Source organism: Lytechinus variegatus, chromosome 12 (genome assembly GCF_018143015.1).
Source record: "Lytechinus variegatus isolate NC3 chromosome 12, Lvar_3.0, whole genome shotgun sequence".
Lineage (NCBI taxonomy): Eukaryota > Metazoa > Echinodermata > Echinoidea > Temnopleuroida > Toxopneustidae > Lytechinus > Lytechinus variegatus.
This window is the reverse complement of record NC_054751.1, coordinates 16,190,057-16,213,271: the sequence shown is the minus strand read 5'-3', so window position 1 is coordinate 16,213,271 and position 23,215 is coordinate 16,190,057. Positions and strand designations below refer to the sequence as shown.

At 34.1% G+C, this 23,215-nt stretch overlaps 1 protein-coding gene across 5 annotated transcripts in view; it reads left to right on the top strand.

The window, feature by feature from the left end:
• The window catches only part of LOC121425004 (LIM domain-binding protein 2-like), an 83,933-nt gene extending 61,499 nt beyond the window's left edge, over nt 1-22,434 (top strand). For 2 of the 5 annotated variants that reach the window (XM_041620921.1, XM_041620922.1), the window contains exons 9-12: nt 3,204-3,358; nt 11,669-11,764; nt 13,246-13,275; nt 19,367-22,434. In XM_041620921.1, coding sequence (XP_041476855.1) covers nt 3,204-3,358; nt 11,669-11,764; nt 13,246-13,275; nt 19,367-19,660 — 575 coding nt within the window. In that variant the 3' untranslated portion in view covers nt 19,661-22,434. The remainder of the gene's footprint in view (nt 1-3,203; nt 3,359-11,668; nt 11,765-13,245; nt 13,276-19,366) is intronic. The other 3 variants (XM_041620924.1, XM_041620925.1, XM_041620923.1) reach the window with 2 other exon arrangements.
• Nucleotides 22,435-23,215: the final 781 nt, after the last annotated feature.

Here is a 23,215-nt window from a genome sequence, read left to right as displayed (position 1 = left end):
TAGAGCTTTTGAGATTTGTCAGAAATGCTTCCAAATAATTTTTGATAACGAGTGAATCAGTTCATCCCCACTTTGTTAACTAAAACTTGAATATTTGAAAGCTGGACCATGACAATAAACTTAAAAAGAAATACTTCCCAATGCAAAAAATTACATATTACCATGTTGATTTCAGATAAAATGAAAATGAGAAACATCCAATTTTGACAGGTTACTGCGGTGATGCTAAAATACCGTTATTATTTCTTTGTGTAACATGTTGTATTGATATTGCCTGTTCAGAGTGAGAAGAACGTGTTTATAATATGTGTGAATGCACTCCTGTCTCTTAACAGGCAATACTCCATGCATGCATTGAAACTAACTCACACACCACACTGTAGAATTCCTTGTATACTTATGACTAATCCGAGTGATTCATTTATAAAATTATGTTTTTAGTTTATCTTGAAGATACTGCACTTTGTTTAATCCCACCTTATAATCTTTTTTCCTTTATTATTTATGTTAATCCTACATTAAACCAGAAAAATAACACTTTTTGTGATAGAGAGTTGTATTTTGTTTAGTTAAGTTTATGTGATACATTGTAATGAAAACTAACCACAATGTCTACTACGGATATAATATACTAATATATTCAAAGGTGGAATTTCCGTCCATTGTGATGTAAAAATGATCAGTAAAAGCTTAGAAAATTTATTTTTTTTCAAATGGATTACTAACACACTCAGTCTAATCCTGATATAATGATTGAATACTACACTGCAGTCATATGAGTAATCAGTAGCAGTTCTATTAACCCTCTGGAGACTGGCTGTTTATGTCATAACACACATTCCCATAGACTCCAGCAGGAGGCATGTATGCAGGATCAGCCTCCAACAGTTCAATGTCCACCCCAACAAAAACTTGATTTGAATAAAAAGGGAAAAATTCAACAAGCATAACACTGAACATTTCATCAAAATCGGATGTAAAATAAGAAAGTTATAACATTTTAAAGTTTTGCTTCATTTCACAAAAACAGTTATATGCACATCTCGGTCGGTATTCAAATGAGGGAACTGATGACATCACTCACTATTTCTTTTGTATTTTATTATATGGAATGTGAAATATTTTGATTTTCACGTCATTGTTATGTGAAATGAAGTGTCATTCCTCCCTGAACACGTGGAATTCCATTATTTTAACATTTTTTGCTACAGGCATGGAGATCCTAATCATCAAATTCGTAAAATTGAAATATTGTATAATTTAAACAATAAAAAACAAAAGAAATAGTTAGTGAATGATATCATCGGCTCTTTTGGATGTAACTGGCTCATGTATCATCGACTCTTTTGGATGTAACTGGCTCGTTCCTATAACTATTTTGTTAAAAATAAACGAAACTTTGAAATGTCATAACTTTCTTATTTTACATCCGATTTTGATGAAATTTTCAGCATTGTGCTTGTCTGATTTTTCTCTATTGATTCGAATCAACATTTTTCTGAGGTGGACTTGACCTTTAAAGTGACTGTAAAACTTTATGTTTAAATAAACATTGGTGAAAAGCACCATCTTTTGATGACATATGAAAAGGGATAACAGGATAGAGGTCAACAGTGCACCATTCTATCCGTTTACAGGGTTAATACATGTTTTTGGACTTTTTCAAACTTTATAAAAATGTATCAAGATATATAGTGATATAGTGCTTTATTGACAAATCTGTAAAAATTGAATGAGAGAAAATATGGAGAGTTTTGAAATTGATAATTTCTGTAATTTAAGTTTCGGGTAAATTTCTATGGGGGGGCCATGTGGGCAAAAATTAAATGGCCATGTGAGTGGAGTGGAAGCTAGCCAGCCAGCCAAATTTTCCCATTGTGTCCTTCAAAGAACAAAGCTACCAACAAGTTATCACCCTGGTGCACTGCAAGTACAGGTATGCAGGACTAGCCAGTATGTGCACGGTAGTGCAGCTAGCTAGCTGCATGATCATCTAGATAGATGGTCATGCAGTCAGCTGGCTGCACTACCGTGCACTTACCGGCTAGCCCTGCATACTTGCGCTCATACAGCTCATCCTACATGGCAGGGTCAGGGTGATAACTTCTTGGTAGCTTTGTTCTTTGAAGGACACACTATAGGGAAAATTGGCCAGCTGGCTAGCTTCCACTCCACTAACACGGTTGTTTCATTTTTGCCCACTTGGCTCCCCCATGGAAGTTTACCCAAAACTTTTGTGCCACTTTACACAGCTTTTTATAACAAGCTAGGTGCTCACGGCACTCCTGTATTACCCTGGCTAAGCTAGTATACTGATTCCAGTGCTTGCCGCATTTTGAGGAATTACTTTCTGCCGGTACCCATTTCATACCTCACTTGAGTTGAGTGGAGCACAATGTGGGTAACTCTCTTGCTGAAGGAAAACGCGCCATGGCTTGGAACCGAACCCATGTTCTTCAGATTGAAAGACAGGAGTCTTATACACTAGACCACGACACCCCCAAATAATTTTTTTTCTCTCTCTTATATGTGTTAAACTGGTTTCAAGGGTTTCATTCTCCTTCAAAAGAGTCTGAAAGAACAACTTGTCTACCTCTGATACTACAGTTTAGCATGAGTAATTTTTGTCTCGCCCACCAGAGGTGAAGGCGGGACTTAGGGACAAATGTTGTCCGTCCGTCACAAACCTGTAATGACACATAACTCCACAAGCGGAAGTCGCTTTTCAACCAAACTTGGATGGTAGATGGACTTGGGGGGGGGGCCTGCATGTTATGCTGCAGTCTGAGGTCATATGGTAAGGTCAAAGGTGATTTTCAGGTCAACGTTAAAGTTTACATGCAAGACTCTCTGATGACACCTAACTCCGCAACCGTAAGTTACTTTTAAACAAAACTTGGATGGTAGATGTACTTAGGCAACCTGCATGTTATGCTGCAGTCGGAGGTCACATGGTAAGGTCAAAGGTCATTTTCAGGTCAACATTAAAGTTTTCGTGCAAGGCTCTTATGACAAGTGTTATTTCATCCCAGTCATCCCAGTTATTTTCATAAGTGGGCGAGACACAAAATTACTTCTGCCTTGTGTTGAAATGTCATTGATGTAGGTTCTTGAATTTGTGTGGATTCTTCAGCTTGCAGCTCTTCTAATCTCACTTGCTAAGATTCTTACTTCTCTCATTACCTTTCACGAAACACTTACAGATACCAACAGGCCGACGCAAAAGCGACGCAAGAGGAAATCATCGCAGTCAGCGCTCTCTACGACGGGAGGGAACAGTATGGGTATGAACAATATCGGTGGGGGAAACAGTAAGAAAAAATCACCTGGAAGCTTCAGTTCTGACGGCATGCCAACGGTTTGTATATCATTTATATCTATCTCCCATCCTGTTTTGTTCTGTTTTCAATTCCATATCTTTTTTTCCATCATCAGTTTATTTTGCTCTGTAATTTTGTATCTTTTGTTATTATTTTCTTTTATTTTCTTTTTTTTTAATGATTCTTCATAATGTTGATAATATTGTAGCAGAGTGTTTGAGATGATCTGGAATCATTTATGTAGAAATGCTATAAAAGCAAGATTGTAATATGTTAAACAACGTGTAAGATTGTACATCAATGTATTTCTAAATTTGAAATTAACAAAATTTATAACGAGTCACCATACTGGTATTTTGAAATGGGAGGGGCGTAGATATTAAATTTGAAAATACAGGGGATGCAATGGCAATTTACTTCGATTTAACTCTATTGTCATGCATGTTCAATGGAAAATCCTCAAAATATTGAGGGGGCATATTCCCCTTGCACCTGCCAGGATTGCTACTGGTGAATGTACTTTATAAAAGATTATATTCGTAACGGTCTAATGGATTAGACTGACATTGAATCCATGTTTTGTCTCCCTGTGGGAAATCTCAGGGATTATAGACTGGATGATATCGGGGCCGCACCATGTAATCCCATACGCATTCCGTGTTCCTGCTACAACGATGAAATAAAATGTGTCTATACATGTGTAACCATATTTGGGCATTGAATCGCATGTCAGTAATAATATTCAAAGTGGTTCATTTAGATAAAAACTTGGCATTGAGGCGGATTACAAAAGCTTTGACAGTAAAATGGAATCTTGGACTGACTACCGATAACATGTAGCTCGGTACTACCTGTCGCATGGGGGCTGAGGATTGGTGACCCAGTCTTCTACTAGCCAAAGACAAGAATGAAATCATAACAATACAGCACCAGGGTTCAGACCCTTGCTTCTAATCCAAACCCTGATTTGCCCATGTCGGGACACTCAAACGTCAGTGATGGGTTGACCCCTAAAGCCTCCGGAATGGACCAACCTTGATTATAGTGACAAAGTCAAGGTGGATCCTTTTATTAAAAGAAAGAAACCTGTTATAGTGAGTAGTTTTAATACATTATCTTTAAGATCATGTGGCTAGAGGGTTGAACTAGCCCATGAAGCTCAATATTTAGGCATTGATGTTATCTGTCTCCAAGGGCATCGGATAGATCATTCTGAACCAATTGTACAACAGAAATTTGCGAATGAGTATACTTTGATTAGTTGCTCTGCCAGGAAGAACTCCATAAATGCATCTTCTGGTGGTGTTGGTTTTCTGATCTCACCATCTTCTCTGAGAGCATGTCTTAATATTCGAAAGCATAGAAATCATATAATTGAAATCACTTTGAACGCCAGTACAGCAACCACTATAGTTTCCTGCTACAGCCCACATAATGAGTATTCTGAAGAGGATGTTGCCCAGTTTATGTTGAACTCTCTTATGCTATATTCTCTCTGCCTGCACATAATTTGGTGATGATGTGTGGGGATTTTATTGCACAACTTGGGCCCGAAGATGCTCACTGTACTATTTCATCAAACACCAATAGGAATGGCATGCTCCTCAAAGATTTTATGGAGCAACACAATCTCCTTGCTATCAATACTAGATTCCAACACCAGAATGGTAGGCTATGGACCCACAAGTCGATTAATCATAGATTTATCGTAGTCAGAAATAAATGAATCAGTTCAGTTAAGAATAGTAGAGCATATCGGTCTTTTGTAGGGATTGCGTCTGATCATTGATAGTATCATGTAAATATCAAATACATGTAAGTTATCGGAAGTGTAAAACTAAATCTGAAGACCCCATGAAGTGTAGTAGTATAGAAATAGCATCCAATAAGGAATTTGTCCAGCATAGGTTTGCTGTAACTACTTTCGTGTAACTTTAATATCATATTAAAGTTAAAGGAAAGTGGTTACAACAAACCATTATGTCATGAGAAAGTCTATAAAATCTAGGTTGAATACCACCATATAATGATAGATCTAGATCTGATACATTGAAATAAACTTAACTTTGTGAAATCATGAAATCTTAGCTGAAAACCAATAATTCTGATAATCACTAACACAAAAAGTCAAGTGTAGGGCAGTGTATTAATATTGCTTGGAAAAATACCTGACAATTTATGGAATCCTGTGATAATTTTGCTAATTTCTCAGCAATTACACATTTTATTCCAGAGCCAACTGACACATATTTTTTTATTTATACATACAAACAGTTCCTTGGTCATTTTATTAGATTTTAGATTTTGAGATCATTACCAGACAGGTATCTTTAATGTTGTCACAAACAAATGCTAAACATTGTGTTATGGGCAAGGATCCTCTATTTTGTCATAAAAATATGCGAAATGAGACATATTGCACAGACAAATTAGAACAAAGTATCTAAGAATTTGAAAATTCAGCAAAGAATTGCTTTACTCGGGATACTTAATGTAAATGCCATTTATTGTCCGGTTTGTTTGGTGGAAATTATAAAGGTTAAAACACACCATAACAGGAACATTTGCTGTATTCAAATCTAAGCACATGTTCATACCTTAAGTTTTGAAATATGCCTTGGCAGAGAAAGGAGACAAATACTTTGTTGATGATGAAAAAAAAAAGAGAAAGAAAATATAAAGAATATTGGAATCCATACAATTATACATGTACATGTAGTACTCACAAACCATGGCAAAACATCATGGAGAGGCATGAAAAATGATAACAGTGGACGTATTCTGGGGGTTGGGGCGGGGTCAGCATTGTCTTTACAAGGTAGACTCTGTGCTTGAACAATGTGCTTTCAAAAGCGACCCTTAACAAACATTCATGATCTCAGAATATCCCAAACCAGTATTTTGTCATCTTTAAGATCATGTGGCTAGAGGGTTGAACTAGCCCATGAAGCTCAATATTTAGCATAGAAATCATATAATTGAAATCACTTTGAACGGCAATGCAGCAACCACTATAGTTTCCTGCTACAGCCCACATAATGAGTATTCTGAAGAGGATGTTGCCCAGTTTATGTTGAACTCTCTTATGCTATATAATCTCTTCCTGCACATAATTTGGTGATGATGTGTGGGGATTTTGTTGCACAACTTGGGCCCGAAGATGCTCACTGTACTATTTCATCAAACACCAATAGGAATGGCATGCTCCTCAAAGATTTTATGGAGCAACACAATCTCCTTGCTATCAATACTAGATTCCAACACCAGAATGGTAGGCTATGGACCCAAAAGCGGCCTAATGGTCAGCTTGCTCAAATAGATTTATCGTAGTCAGAAATAAATGAATCAGTTCAGTTAAGAATAGTAGAGCATATCGGTCTTTTTAGGGATTGCGTCTGATCATTGATAGTATCATGTAAATATCAAATACATGTAAGTTATCGGAAGTGTAAAACTAAATCTGAAGACCCCATGAAGTGTAGTAGTATAGAAATAGCATCCAATAAGGAATTTGTCCAGCATAGGTTTGCTGTAACTACTTTCGTGTAACTTTAATATCATATTAAAGTTAAAGGAAAGTGGTTACAAAAAAACATTATGTCATGAGAAAGTCTATAAAATCTACATGTAGGTTGAATACCACCATATAATGATAGATCTAGATCTGATACATTGAAATAAACTTAACTTTGTGAAATCATGAAATCTTAGCTGAAAACCAATAATTCTGATAATCACTAACACAAAAAGTCAAATGTAGGGCAGTGTATTAATATTGCTTGGAAAAATACCTGACAATTTATGGAATCCTGTGATAATTTTGCTAATTTCTCAGCAATTACACATTTTATTCCAGAGCCAACTGACACATATTTTTTTATTTATACATACAAACAGTTCCTTGGTCATTTTATTAGATTTTAGATTTTGAGATCATTACCAGACAGGTATCTTTAATGTTGTCACAAACAAATGCTAAACATTGTGTTATGGGCAAGGATCCTCTATTTTGTCATAAAAATATGCGAAATGAGACATATTGCACAGACAAATTAGAACAAAGTATCTAAGAATTTGAAAATTCAGCAAAGAATTGCTTTACTCGGGATACTTAATGTAAATGCCATTTATTGTCCAGTTTGTTTGGTGGAAATCATAAAGGTTAAAACACACCATAACAGGAACATTTGCTGTATTCAAATCTAAGCACATGTTCATACCTTAAGTTTTGAAATATGCCTTGGCAGAGAAAGGAGACAAATACTTTGTTGATGATGAAAAAAGAGAGAGAAAGAAAATATAAAGAATATTGGAATCCATACAATTATACATGTACATGTAGTACTCACAAACCATAGCAAAACATCATGGAGAGGCACGAAAAATGATAACAGTGGACGCAGGCCTGGTGGACGTATTCCGGGGGTTGGGGCGGGGTCAGCATTGTCTTTACAAGGTAGACTCTGTGCTTGAACAATGTGCTTGATTAGCACTTTTGGTCATAAGAAAAAAAAGGCTTAAAGAGAAATGCCAGTAGTTGCAGTAAACACTGATTTCATGAGAAAGTCTGTAAACCAGGCTTAATTGTCAGTATATCATCGAGGATCTAGATCTGGTACAGTCACATAAACTGATCTGAAATCTTTAAATCTTTGCTGAAAAATATTCACACTGAAGATCACCAACACAGATAAGCGCACGTGGGACAGTGTATTATTATTGCTTTGAATGTCGTGCCCGACGCTTGACCCGAATCCTGTGCTTATTTGCGAATTTCTCAGCAATTACACAATTTCTTCCAGAATCCTTTGGCACATATTCTTTATTTATACAAACAGACACTTTGATGGTCATTTCATTGGATTCTGTACGAACTCATTTTGATATCGTTACCAAAACTGGCTTTACTTTTAAAGTCTGATAATGATAAGTGGAAGTAATTTTGATAAAAATGGTAAATGAATAGAATTTTGCCCCTAGTAGGATTACACCACATAGTCTTGCAAACATACATACATGAATTGACCATATACAGGATAGTTTCATTATTTTCTACAGAGGGGATATTTTCTCTTCTTCTGTACATTCTAAAGTATGAATTTAAAATGGAACACAATAGAAGTTTACAGAGGATATTTGTGATAGTAAGGGTCCCCCTCGGCCTTGAGTATTTTATTTCTGCACTGTTCTCATGTCGTGAACTGCAATTACATGTAATTCAATGGTAAACCACTTCAACAACTATACATTAAGGTAGAACACATTGATTCTGAATATAGATGTAGTTATTGTTATTCAAACTTTACAACTGCTTAGATATCACATCAATTTACATTTACCAATTAACAAATATTTGACCACCTTGTCTGTATCATTTTTAGTTGCCTTCCATTGCTGAATTAATTTACATAAGATCCCCCAAGTTTGATGAGAATCATTGTTTGGCAATACATGCATCTGTACAGATTTTTTTTTAAATGTTGAATAAACAGAAACATTCCATCTTCAAATCAAATTAATATTATTATCATTATTATTATCATTGTTATTGTTATTATTATTATCATCATTATTATCATTATTATTTCCATTGTCCACAGCTTGATGTTCTGTTGGTATATTAAACAGCAACCGGACTTCTTCCAGAAATCTAGGGTTATTGTTCTATATTCTATCAAATGGGTCCTCTTCTCTTCTAATTATTATTATTATTTTTATTATTATTATTAAGTCTTGTTTACACAGGGTAGCCTCATCAGTGACGCACACTGTTCTCCCAGAGGGCCCTGTTACATGTAAACACGAACAAATACAAAATCAAAGGGCAACAAAGAATACAAAGACACGAAAAGAATAACTTTGCCGAGTTGCATCTTAAAAACTTGGGTTAGGGTCTATGAGTTCTACAATAGGTTGAAATGAAGGATTGTAGGGTTGCTGACTTTCTTAATGCAAAGAGAGTTATTCATTTGAAAATCTGTGTCAAAATACATGTAGTGGAAAATGTTTGATTTGATTTGGAGCATGAATGGGCAATAGCTTATTTGTGGTTTTCAGAAGATTAAGGGAGGCCTAGGGAATGTATTCTCACGTGCCTTAAAATTATTTTCGAGGAGAGAAAAAAAAGGAGAATAAAAGTAGATTATTAAATATACATGTAGTATGCATATGATATTTTAAAAACGAGACTTGAAAGAATTGCATGGTACCAGTGTTACACAGTGGTGCTAAAAAGTTAGTGAACGTCACCAGAAAATGAACATAATGAAAAGTGTTCAGGTTTTCCATTTTAAGATATTTATTTTGAAGTCAGGTGATGAAACATTACATTCAATAAAGTTTGTTTCTTCGGGCTTGCCGGACATTGTAGTGTTGTTGTCTACATTCGACACCAAGCATTAAGGAATGCATTTGTTGGGATTCACTAACTTTTTAGCACAACCGCAGTTCTCGCTTACAACTTAAACCTGCATTTTTAAAGTAACTGCAATGATAATTACCTGTACGATTAAGCATGGAATGAATTCTTAGTATGCCGTAGATTAATGATTTATTTTTAAAATCAATAATTGCCTTTAATTATTAAGTTAACAGCTTAATATGCATTTAGCATGAAAGATACAAATCTAACTACTTCAATACTCCAGCACATGTCATTTTCCATTACTTAAATTGACTGAAATGTACCACAATTGTAGTAAGCATAATATCCCAACACAAATTTGCAAATTATGGTTAAAAATTAAAAATACCATATAAAGTATTATATATAAAGGTGATTGATTAATGAACCAAATATTTGTATTTTTTTTATGTTGAATAAGGAGTGAAATTATTTTGAATTGGACAGGATATACTCATACTATGGTTTGATAACTTTAGGAAAGGGTGTTCAAGTTCATGTGTATGGCACGTTAGGCCATGTTCAAACACATAGGTCATACAATTTTTTTTACATGGCCTGGTTTGGTCAATTATTAATAACATGCAGTAACAATAGTAACAATATATAGTAACAAAAAAAATGCTGTCACTTCCATATCGATCATCTTTTTTTCTTCAAATTGACAACTATTTTTCCCTTATTGCTACAGTTTTCCTTTAAAAAGTATTTTATTAAAAATATACACATGTTAATAGAGAATATTACAAGTTGACAAAATGTTCAAAAATGAGTTGAATCAACAACTTTTAGAATTCTATTGCATTGCCAATTTAAACATTTGAGTTATTGAATTTATTTATTATTTAAACTGTTGAATATGATGCATTAAAAGTGGCTATATGTATATTTGATAATGTATTGAAAAATAAAATAATAATTTTGCAGTCACTGCACTCGAGATTAATGGCCAATCCCCAAAATATGTTATTTTTCAGAATGGGGTAAAAACGGTAATTTAAATTATGGCATTCACATTCTGTAGGAATTCCACTCATTGACTGTGTGCTTTTCTAATCCTCCCGTTTTAGCATAGAAAAAGCCAATGGGAAATTAAAAGTGAAAAGACACTGAATGTAATGCCTGCTAAATCATGGGCAAGAAAGTGGCTCTGTATGTTAGGGAGGGACGTAGAGGAAATATCACTATGTTTAGGCACTCTGTAGTACATGTATATCATTATGTTTATGTACAACATACATTAAATCATCGTGATAACAGGTATCAGTTTTGGGGAAGCTTGAAATCATATGTCCAGCCAATCCAATCTAGCTTTTTTTTTACTTGATCTTAGATTTACCTGAATTAGAAGGATTTTACATTTTATTTCGTAGAATGCATCTAATAAAGCATGCCGCTTTTTCTGATATCTCAACTCTCTAACAGCCTGGTTTATGAGAAAATATTTTCCTTGCAAATCATATAATGTCTGTTAATGACTGAATAAAAAAAAATCTGATGAAGAATCAAAAAGTGGAATAAAAGACCTTTTAACTTAAAAGAAAAATTAATGAATTGCAAGTTCATTAATACTTCCTACAACCAATATGCTTACTTTGCTTTTGAATTATTACAAGGGAGCTTACTGAAATCAGTAAAGTTTTACTACAAGTTAGCATATAAAATAAAAAGAAATACTCCTTTTTTTCTTTAATCCTGGCATGGGTTTGTAATTTTGATAATGCAGGATGTCAAAAGCTTTTGAGTTTTTTTCGTAACTGAATGAGTACAAAAGGTGAATTACAAGTACCCATTTATTTGACAATGTATATGTAATTAATTTGTACAATACAATGTTTTTTTTTTAATATGAGTTTTCATAAATGCTCTTGACTGAGTGGGTAGAGAAGCTTACCGGTAATTTCAGCCTATTTGTTGACAATGTTTATGCTCTAATCTTCTATAGAGAAATGGTCCAGGTGGGAGGAGTAAGAAACGGAGCCGGTCCGGCACCCCTCAGCCGGTACCCATCCCTCCCTGGATACATGATTCTATTTCAGAGGTGATTATCACAAACCGATGCTTCCCAACACCCCCGTAACACTCAAGTGGACTCTTCCTATTACCCCCACAATCCCATCAATGAAACTCACTCTGCGCTGTCTGATATTGCTTAATTTGTACTAATTAATGCAATCATTATGTGAGATTGGGATGAATTTTGTCACTTACATTTGTATATTTGCTTTTATTTGAAATAGATGGGCAAATTCATGTTTTGAAAGACAGTCCATATAAATATAAATGTTAAAGCATTGGCCATTTAACATTTTTAACTTTCTTGTACTCCTAGATAAGATAGATTGTTTTTCTTTTACTTTATTTTTTATTCTTAGAACACCTTTTATTAAAGGATATTCCATTTCTGTAATGTTTGCATTTAAAAAAAAGTTCTTTTGCCACTTCATGAAATATTGAATTGGATTAAAATACATCATAAAGAAGGGATTGGATGAATTGAGATAACTATTTTTCAAAAATTGCATGTAATATGTGAACAAATGTAGAATTTACTTTGCGAAAAACATAAAAAAAAACAGAGAGAGGTTGATGGTCATATTGATTCCAGACCAAATTTCTATGATATTCCACCTGTTTATTTTTATTTTCAGAAGGGGAGGTGTTAATTTCGTATTTCAATATCATATTTTTAGTAAAAGGAAAGAAGAGTCCACTTGAACTGTTATGGTCAGGGTTTGCTCATATTGTATTGTCTTACACTTCTTTCTTTGGTCACCTTGGTATACTCTTAACAGAAAAAGTTAACTTCTCTTTTCCTGAATCTCTTTTCACACTCAAAAGTACATGTAGTTTTCTTGATTAACCCTCCTGTCCCCTGTAAAATTCTTCAAACAGTTGTGAGATTTCAGGAGATCAGAGAACTAACTCCCTTGATACCAGCACCATTCATTAAAAAACTAGGGGTCAGGTGGCACTAAAATCCATTATTATCTTATTTCATCCTTTTGAAATAAATAAGCACCTAACTTAGTTTGGATCATATGATCGCTTTTCGGTATTAAGATTAACAATAGAAACTCCCTCCCTGGAAAAGTATGTCAATGAAATAGAAGTAATTAATTTAGGAATTAACTAGTTCACTGAATTTCATTTCATGTCATGATACAATCCATTTATTATATAATCAAAATTTCATGTGCATAAATGTTGATGAAACATGCCTTTAACTATTTTGATTAAAGCATCCCAGTCTCACATCATTTAACTTGTTCCCAAGATACTTGTGCCAACAAATATTTATGTCTAGAGATGAATTTTCGAATAGATAACGCATGGGTAATGACTAATACAAATCTGTCGTGAAGATTATAATGTGATTGTTTCCTTAAAATTAATGTCCAGTTCATAGTTTTTGTAATGTTTGAGTTTATGAACGAGTATGTCATTTATCATGAGACCTTGACTTGAAGCTTGACGTTTTATCTCCTGTTTTTGTTTCCATGGCAATGCATTCCCCTAAAGTATGATACTAGCGGTCATCTTAACATACAGGTACCTTGTGTCACACGCACTATGCATTTGTTTTGGATTTTTCAAACTTTTTTTTATTCATTGTGGAAATGTGCAATTCATGCAAAATTAACCAAGCCCGTAAAATGATTTTTTTTTGTCTGTGTGTAGGTTTGAAAACCATATTTTTATTTATTAAATTTCTGCCTGTTCCTTGGATATTTCACAACTGTTCTGCTGCTTTTGAATTTAATTTCAAGACAATTCTTTGGGGCTCATTTCCCCCCTTCCATCGAGGGGATGTAATTTGCTTCTTGCTTTACTGCACCTCTCTATTGACTAGTTCTTCTGAATTTTTTTCTTTTTGATTTTTAAAAATTTTACTTGTTTATCTGTTTAGGGGCTTTTTTATTTTTCACTCACACAGCACTTAAAGTTAGAACACAGCCACAGTCTAGCACTTGTTCACTTGTTTCTAGCACCTTCGTTCATATTCGTGGTATTTTGTTTATATGTTGGTTGCATGTTTTGCACTTTTTATTTGTAAAAAAAATTGAGGAGCAAGTTAAATGATGTGTTGGCACAACTACTTATTTTATTTTACATTTGTTCACAGTGCACAATCACCGTAATATAGTTTCGATAAAATGGCATCAAGGGAAAAATGTAATAAATGAGATCACAGGTTAATGCAAAAGATAATAGGTTCTTGATGAAGAAGTTTCTTTTAATCATTTCATCTTTATCTTTAATTGTTAATTTCATTATATATTTATTATTTTTGGTAGGAATATTTAGTTTGATGTTTGTAATCTCACCTTTTCAAATTTAAAATTTCCTCTTTTTTTCTTCTGAGACAATCATTTGTACATATTTTGATAAACAGGTTAAAATTCAGATCTATTTAAAAATAATAATTTAATATAATTGGGGGATACATTTTTGAACATTGCTGAATTAAGAACACATCTAGCTCCCCAAATTTATTAAGCCAACATATTTATTATGTCAAGTACACTTTTGGGTACATGAAGATAACATGGAATGAATGAAATGCTATTTCTTTAGGGATATTCTTTCCTGTTCTATACACTTTGTATTTCTGCTTCTGTTTTGATAATGTTCTATCTTGATAAACTCATGCTGTTGAAATTGTTGGCCATCCCAATATTTTCTTCAAGTAAGCAATACAATTATAAGATTTAAATACAGTCTTTATATTTATATATAAATATAATGCTTTTATTGCAGTCAGCTGGGTCATTTTCTTTTTACATCACTGTATCCATTTATAAATCTGCCATAAGTAGTCCTTGTCGATTCTCAAAATATTCTTTTTCTAACAATGCTTATTTTCTACTCTTCTTTTTATCTAATACATTTCTGTACATATTTATCCAATAGTCTTTTAATCACAATACAATTTAATGTATTATTTTGCTGTCTAATAAGGTGGTTTAATATCTAAAAACATTCGTGTATATTTGCCAACAAAAATATCCACACTTTTAACACACTAAACAAACGTTTCTGTGCAATTACAGGGAATATAAAAGAGATTACTACATTACCAATTACAATTAATACCTAGCAAATCATTTTTTAAGCCATGAGCAACTAATAAAACTACTAAACTAAAAGCTATAAACATGCAGTTCCATATTATAAAACAATAACAAAAAAATGTCATATAATAAAGGCTTGTATGTTATAAAATGCATTAAATCTATACTAAATGTCCTAACCTTATTGTTAACAGTTTTAATATTTAATGCTCCTTTTTAAATATGAAATGAATTTGTAGAGTGGTAACATTTGAAGTAATTGCAGTAGTGTTTCATTAATCATTTTCTTTGGTAAATTGGACGGACTCATTTTATGTGTTTCTTTTTATTACATGAAGAGTGAACTTTTCTTCCAGTAATGTATAATCTTTCCAGTGGGCTGTTTCAAGAAAGAAAGAGGGATGGAAGGAATTGCATGAAAATTAGTTTTTGCTAATACATGTTATGTACAGCTGTGTTGGCGTCTAGCTGTATAATAGTTTGCACATATTTTGCTCCAGGTTTCAAAGCTTACAACCCATGGGTGGCCGCGCCTTTTGATAGAAACTGAATAATTGCGGATATCACATGTACATTGGCTTGTGTAAAATTGATCTCTTTATCAAATAGGGACAAAATTACTGCTGATGAAAATAAGAGAAGTTTATACCTGATATACCTCCATGACTGTCATAAACAATGTTTTGATATTGATTTGTAGGAAATTGTAAAAACAAAACGATTCCATATTCACAAAGAAATTTCTCCAAGGTTCTTTCAAGTAGATGTGTAGGAGAGCCATAGACACTTACCCACAGAAAAGTGGAAATAATTGTAATATGAATATTAAAGGGATTGTTAGAAAAAGGTGAATGAGAGAGAGAGAGAGGGGAGGATATACATGGGACTGAGATAGAAGAAGAAAGAAAGGAATAGGATATGCAAATTTTTTTCGTTTGTTGTGCAATATTAGATGTGTCCGTAATTTGTCACGCAAAGCGTTTGGAGCATCTATGCACAAAATTGAATATCTTGTTTTAAATTTGAATTTTCACTGATGCTTATCATATTATTTTGTAATTTACTTGTTTTAATTTTTTTTTTCTTTTTTATGTATTTTTTCCTCTTCTTTCACTGTAGTAATATTTGTTCATTTGATCAACATCGTTTTATTTTCTGTTTTGTCTATTTCATCCCACAATATCCTTTAAAGGTCAAGTCCACCCCAGAAAAATGCTGACTTGACTAAGTAGAAAAAAAAAATCATACAAGTTTAACGCTGAAAATTTCATCAAAATCGGATGTAAAATAAGAAAGTATGACATTTTGAAGTTTTGCCTATATTTCACAAAACAGTTATATGCACAACTCCATGCTATGCAAATGAGAGAGTGGATGATGTCTCTCACTATTTCTTTTGTTTTTTATTGTTTGAAATATAGAATATTTCAATTTTTACAGATTTGACAATTATGACCTCCTTGCCTGAACCACAAAATGTTTAAATAATTGTATTCCACATACATGTACAGGGAGGAATTGAACTTTGTTTCACATGATATTGAGGAGAAAATTGAAATATTTCATATATTGAAATACAAAAGAAATAGTGAGTGGATGATGTCATCAGTTCCTTAATTTGCATACAGACCAGGTTGTGCATATAACAGTCTTGTGAAATTGAGCGAAACTGGAAAATGGCATAACTTTCTTATTTTACACCAAATTTTGATGAAATTTTCAGTGTTGTGCTTGTTAGATTTTTCCCTTTTTATTCAAATCAAATTTTTGTTGGAGTGGACTTAAATGTTGAATTGAATTAACATCTTATGGTCAATAATGAATCAGCTTTCTAAGAAACAATATTTTTTTATCATGTTTGCACTAAGTTTGCAGTGACCCAGTGTCTTTCTACAACTCCTCAAGCTGTATCTTGTATTGGCTGTAGAAATTATTGCAATCAAATGAAATCAATAAATGAAAATCAAACACAACCTGATTTTCGCCTAAACAGAAAAAAAGCATTTAGGATTCTGGAGGATTTTAAGTACAATTCCTTCTATGATGGTGTCCTTGGCCCCATCTCACAGTGAGCTGCAATTGATCCAATCAATTAAAACTCTGGAAAGCTGAAGTCTTGGGGCCCCGTCTTACAAAAACTGTGATTGATCCGATCAATCTCAACTATGGAAAGCCAGCAAAGTCAACATATAAAATGCATGCAGGTTCAAAAAAATTCTAGATATGAATGTATATCCATAAATTCATTGATTTCTTGACAGTTCGGTGTGATCTCCTTTGTTTCCAAAGGACATTGTGCAAATATCCTGTAGTAAAAATTAAGACGCTGATGGATTTCCAGAGTAACAATTGATTGGATCAATTGTAACTCTTTGTAAGATGGGGTCCAGGGGCCCGTTTCTCAACACCGTCACAAGTCTAACTTCTTGACTAAATCGGAGTTAGTGAGCTACTTGTCCACTAACTGTTTCACGAAGCCCTCTTTACCAAGATCGGGTATAACAACCTCACTAAATTTTTATGACACCTCCGTACCTGTCATAACTTCTTTCTTAATGATGTAGTGGCATCATGTGGGTAGACTATGACATGCAAAAGTGCCAAGAAATTTGAAAATTATGATCTTACGTAATCAATCATAGAGGTTGAAATTACATCCCAAAACAAGTGGGATAATGCATTCAATGATCCTTGTAATACAAAGTAACTATGAAAACTGTTGGTAAAACGCCACAAAACCATTCATTTTGAAATAGTAAAATAATTTAATCGATAGAAATTCTACCACGCCAGGCCATCCATAACTGGACTTGTATTTGTCGTTTTCAGACCCTACTGACATTTGTATAAATTCTAATCTCTAATTTATGCATATAATTTGTCAAATCGTAAGTTTCGGTATCAAAGATTTATAAAAAAAAATGTTCAACTATATTTTGATGATGTTTGGAATCGTAAAACATTATATAATTATCATAATTTTACAAATAAAACCGTTATGGTTTTACTTTCGTAACTATTAAGATTGGATATCTCGAGGGTACCCATCTCATCGTCCACATGTGATTTTTTAGTCATGAAATAAATTATTCATAATTCCATTTTTCAGCAATTGAATGCCCCAGTCTTCATGGTCTAAGTATGTATGATGCATAATTTACCTATGCTATTATTTTCAAAAGATTTAATCCCCAATTCATCACAATATTTACAATTTTGTCATAATTTTTCTTTTTGAAAATTATGCTATTTTGTTACTAAGGCTACGTCTCATCTGCTCCAGGTGTTGAGAAACGGGCCCCATGGCCCATCTTACAAAGAGTTACGATTGATCAAATCAACCACAACTATGGAAAGCCAGTAATATCAACATCTAAAATACATGTTTGTTTAGACTCTTTTCTAGATATGATGTATAATCATATTTTTCCTGAAAATTCAGTGTGCTTCCATTTGTTTAAAAAGGAAATTGTTAAAATTTCCTAAAGAAAGAATGACGTTGATAGGTTTCAATATACTTGAGACGGGCCCAGATTTTCATCTTGTTGTGTACACTGTCTAGTCATAAGGCCACCGCACGCCTCTGAATTTGTCTACAATCCAATTTTGTAGCTAATTTTATGATTGCTATGACGTCATTTCAATTCTGAATTAAATTCACTTTTTTGCCTGTGAACAGGAATAAATGAGCCATTCACTCCATTGATTGTTAAGAAATTTTATTCCGTTTGAGCAGTGGCCTCAATGAAACAAGCAAATTTTCATCAAATTTAGAGAAAACTTTGAACAGACATTGTTATGTATTCTAGATAATGGTGTCCCTTGCATTCCATATTTGAGATTGATTGGTTCAGTCACAACTTATTTTGAAGTGGGGGCACAGTGTGGCTATATCCTTGTAGATTATGAAACAGTAACACTGTTGTTATTAGGGGAATAATTGGTAACTAATAATGAGATTTACATGTTGCCTGGAGCACAGATTGTGAATGAAGTCTTAATCCGAACCTTCATGCGGCATTGAATGTTCACAATATAAATGTGGATAAATATACTTTTCAGAATTACTAACATGAATATACATATGTGGGACATTAAGAAAATTTCCACTCCACATACTAATATTTTGTCATGTTACATATATGTGTAAAGGGGAATTGTGGGATGCAGTATTGCAGTATGTTGTATTGTAATCATTTGCAAGAAAGTTATTGCAATTCGATTGCAGATATCGATTTCGTATATAAACACAAACTCATATTTTGATCAATTTCTACAATTATAAAAACAAAGTAATGCCTACTGCTGAAAGAAGGAATACCGGATATTAATAAAAATATGTAATCACGTGAATAATGATTGATTTGGGGGACTAAAAATGGACTTGCAATGATTTCAAGCTTGTTACAACTTTCTGTAGGACATCTCTTCACTCTTGGAACAAATTTCCCATCAGTGATCAGATATAGTACAATTTCATTACTGCTGTTAATATTAATGATCTTTAAGTGCCTTCTCAACAGCTTTTATGGATGATCTGTTGAATTTTTGTTTCTGATTGTATATAGGATGTTATGGTAGTTGGAGAACCATCGCTCATGGGCGGCGAGTTTGGCGACGAGGACGAGCGGCTGATCACGAGACTGGAAAACCAGCAAGCCGACGCCAACAACGGCATGGACAACGATGAGGACTTTGCGGGGGGTGAATCGGGGGGCACCGGACCCGGTCCAGGCGGTCCAAAGACCAACAATTCGTCGTCGGGTCCTGGCCAAGGGTCTTGGAATTCAACGGACACCAAGCCCCCACCTGGTACCAACCCTCCACAAGACGAGAAACAAGTAGCTGCATCACAGAACTGAAAGGACGCCACCAGCATTGCTCCATATGGAAAAAAACAACAACACAAACTGACAAAAGCAGTTGTCTTGCTCATTGCCATAGGAATGAATTTTGTGACGACAAACTGGAATGACTATATTTTTTTCCAGTGGACTACTTTACCCTCGAGTTTTGTATTTATATCCAGTTTGGGGGAATTTTTTTGATGGCCACTTTTTTTTTTTACTCTGTTTTGTTGTATATACATGACTATGTTTACAGCAGTGGTATTATATGGTTATTGCACTAGTCATATCATTTAAAAAAATTGAGTTATTGTCCAAATTGAGTTAACCGACCCCACTACCTTTGGGAAACAAAGGCGAGTCTTTCTCAGTATTTTGCACCACCTGTGAGACTAGAGGTATTCAGAAGTACTAAAACCACAAAAAACCTTTACAGAATCATCAGGACAGTAATATATCGTATTCACAGTAGCTACTACCATTAGATTTATAGGCATGCATGTAGGTGTGTTAGGATAGAATAAACTATACTTAATTTCCATGCATCATCATCCTGAGATCATGAATACCACTGCTGTAGCATTCTATGTTTTATGTGTTTCATAGTTTTGTATATTGTACATATATATGACAAATTACAAAAGAATGGCGGAAGCCGAGACTTGGTGTCCCCACAATGTCATTTTAGGCATTATAAGGGGTATACCATTATTATCTTCACCTATTAGTATGATTCTTTAGCTTTCACTTGTGACATCAGATTATTTTTGTCACTTTTTCATTTACGCTCCCTCCTCCCCCACCCTCTCTAGATTGCTTGGTCATCAATAAAAGATGAACTTCATTTGTCCTTGTCAAGTTCATCTTATCGTAGAAAGTATGAATTACGTCTGAATTGTTATACCATTTTTAACAAAATAGAAAATTTTTATTTCTGTAAAATTCACCCTGGCCTAGTTGAATAATTTGATCCTAAAATAGGGATAACTGTTTCTTGTCAAATTTACTTATTTATTTCATTATTTAAGGACCTGTTTCATAATGAGTGACAACTATTCTAACTTTGCCATCAGGGCAACTACATGGTTGAGGGGCAAGACGCATACAAACTTTTGAAGGAACGTGAAGCGGGTGAGCGAAGCAACCGAGCTTGTTATGGGGGGGGGCTTTGTCATTTCTTACGTGGAAATGAAGGATTTCTTGCACATATTTTGTGAGTTTCGTGACAGTTTTCAGAAAAAATAATGTAAGTTTTCAAACTTGGGGGGGGGGACTGCCTCCTTACCCCATTACTCAGCAGCCAATCTCAATAAATGTTTCCATGGTACATGTAGTTACTATAATGGCAAAATTACCATAGATGCAACAGTTACTCTTTATGAAACAGTACAGACTTGGCCTCCATGTAGGTTACAGACCATTTTCTAATCCTGTTTATCTTTTTTTTTCAGAAGGTTAATTCCTTTGCCAAATATGAATAAAGAACAAGAGAGTGGTATTGTTTTGGCTTGAAAGTGTTATCCATCACTTAAGGAAGGAAGGAGGGAGGTGGGGGAGAACAATTTAATCTCCTTCAGTGAAGGATTACATTTTTTTGTTGCAAATACTGTATCTTTGAAACAAAAGCAGCACTATGATTTTAGTATAACTCCAATTTGTGCGTTCATCCCCCCACTCCATCCCACACGTTGAATGTTTTCTGAGATACATCATTGATATTTATTGTAACTCAAATCAATCACTGTATTTGTACATATGAGATATGTGGGGTTTTTTTGTGTTTAGGTATACAAATGTTTTTGTGTATTGTGCATTTTACGTTAAATATGGTGCACTGCCTGTAATGTATAGAGAGGCGTAATTTTTTTTTGAGTAGGAGTTTATTTTTGTTGAGATGATATGGTCTAATGGTCCTGCTATTGGTGGATCATGGTGGGTCTTTCCAAGTCTTTATAGGATTTTCTATAGAATATAGGATGGTGAACAGTGTGAAGAGATATATTGAGAGAGATATTGTGTCGTTTGAGGAAAGGAAAATCGATGAATGTCGAGTGTGAAAACTGAATCAGGAATCGTCTTGTTTTTCATGTTTTTTTTATGTTTTTTTTCTTCATTATTTAAAGATATTTCATGTTGTATAACCGTTTCAGTTATTGTGTGCTTTTTAAATCTTATTTTGTTTTTTTTATTAATTTGGAATCATTAATGGTAATGAACACACTGTATCAGCTGTCATCACTCTTATGATTAGTCATCAATGTCGTATTTTTTTCTTGATCATTGCTTTTGTAAGGGCTCTCATGATTTCTGTTGAACTAAAGAGGTGTTTCACAAATAAAAGTGTGACTTAAAATAAACTCACCTTTCCTTTTAGCTACTTTGTCCATCACATTGGTCAAATTGCAAAGGACATGCTACTACCTTGTAGTTATCTGTGTCACTGTGCTTTGCCATACATATATATGCGCACTGGCTCTTTCCCAGTTGTCATTAAAAATCCTAAAGTGGTGTGAATTGGCAGACTACAGGTCAGTGGGTATTGTACATGTTGGCTCTCAACAGAGGAAATCGAGTATTCTGGTCGAATAAAGTGCCAATTATGATCTACATGTATGCCTGCAGATTAGGACTTCCCCATGAGTTAAGTCACACTTCTTTCTTTGTGATGAACCCTCTAGTTTTGTCTTAATCTTAGTGAAATATGCTCAATCATTATTATTATTTTGGGTACTTTTCCCAATATAAGTAAGTTTAAGATTGTTAAACTCAGTGGCCTATTCAGAAATGTACACAAAGATGACTTGCTGGAAGTTATAACCTGGGAAACAACCCCTGCTTCAAGTGGAAAGGGTGGGCTCTTGTCAATTTAAATAAAAATATCTGTTTGCCACTCTTCCAAAAGCATCCAACCCCGACCAGAAATTCAGGCCTATTCAAAAGCTTATTTAGCATTTACATTTGCAGCTCGTATCAAATTAATTCATCCACCCCTTCCCCATCTTTTATGAAATGATTCCTAATATTTTTTTTTAGTCATTGACTTTATAGAATCTTGGGAGAAAGTATGTGTGACATGTTATATGCAGGGGAAGGACTGAAGCTATACCTGTAGAAAACCATTGACATATTCAGATTCTCTTGCCATCTTGCACTCAGGGCACGATGACATGTAGAAAGCCCACTGTACACATCAGATTTAAAGGGGAATGAAACCTTTGGAACAAGTGGGCTTTTGTCGAAACAGAAAAATCAAAGAATAAGAACAAAGAAAGTTCGAGAAAAATCAGACAAATAATGAGAAAGGTATGAGCATTTGAATATTGCAATCATTAATGCTATGGAGATCCTCCTATTGGCAATGTGACAAGGATGTGTGATGTCACATGTGAACAACTTTCCCTTTGATGGACTATAATATACCACCAAAATGTCTCTTTTGGCTTTTTCTTTTGGTGATACAAACTCTTTATCCATGATGTATTCTTTAAAAATCTGTAGTACATGCCCTCCTATAGAAAGAACATATGCTCTATGGATAGATGTGAAAAAGAGGCAGTTTAAGTGAAATAT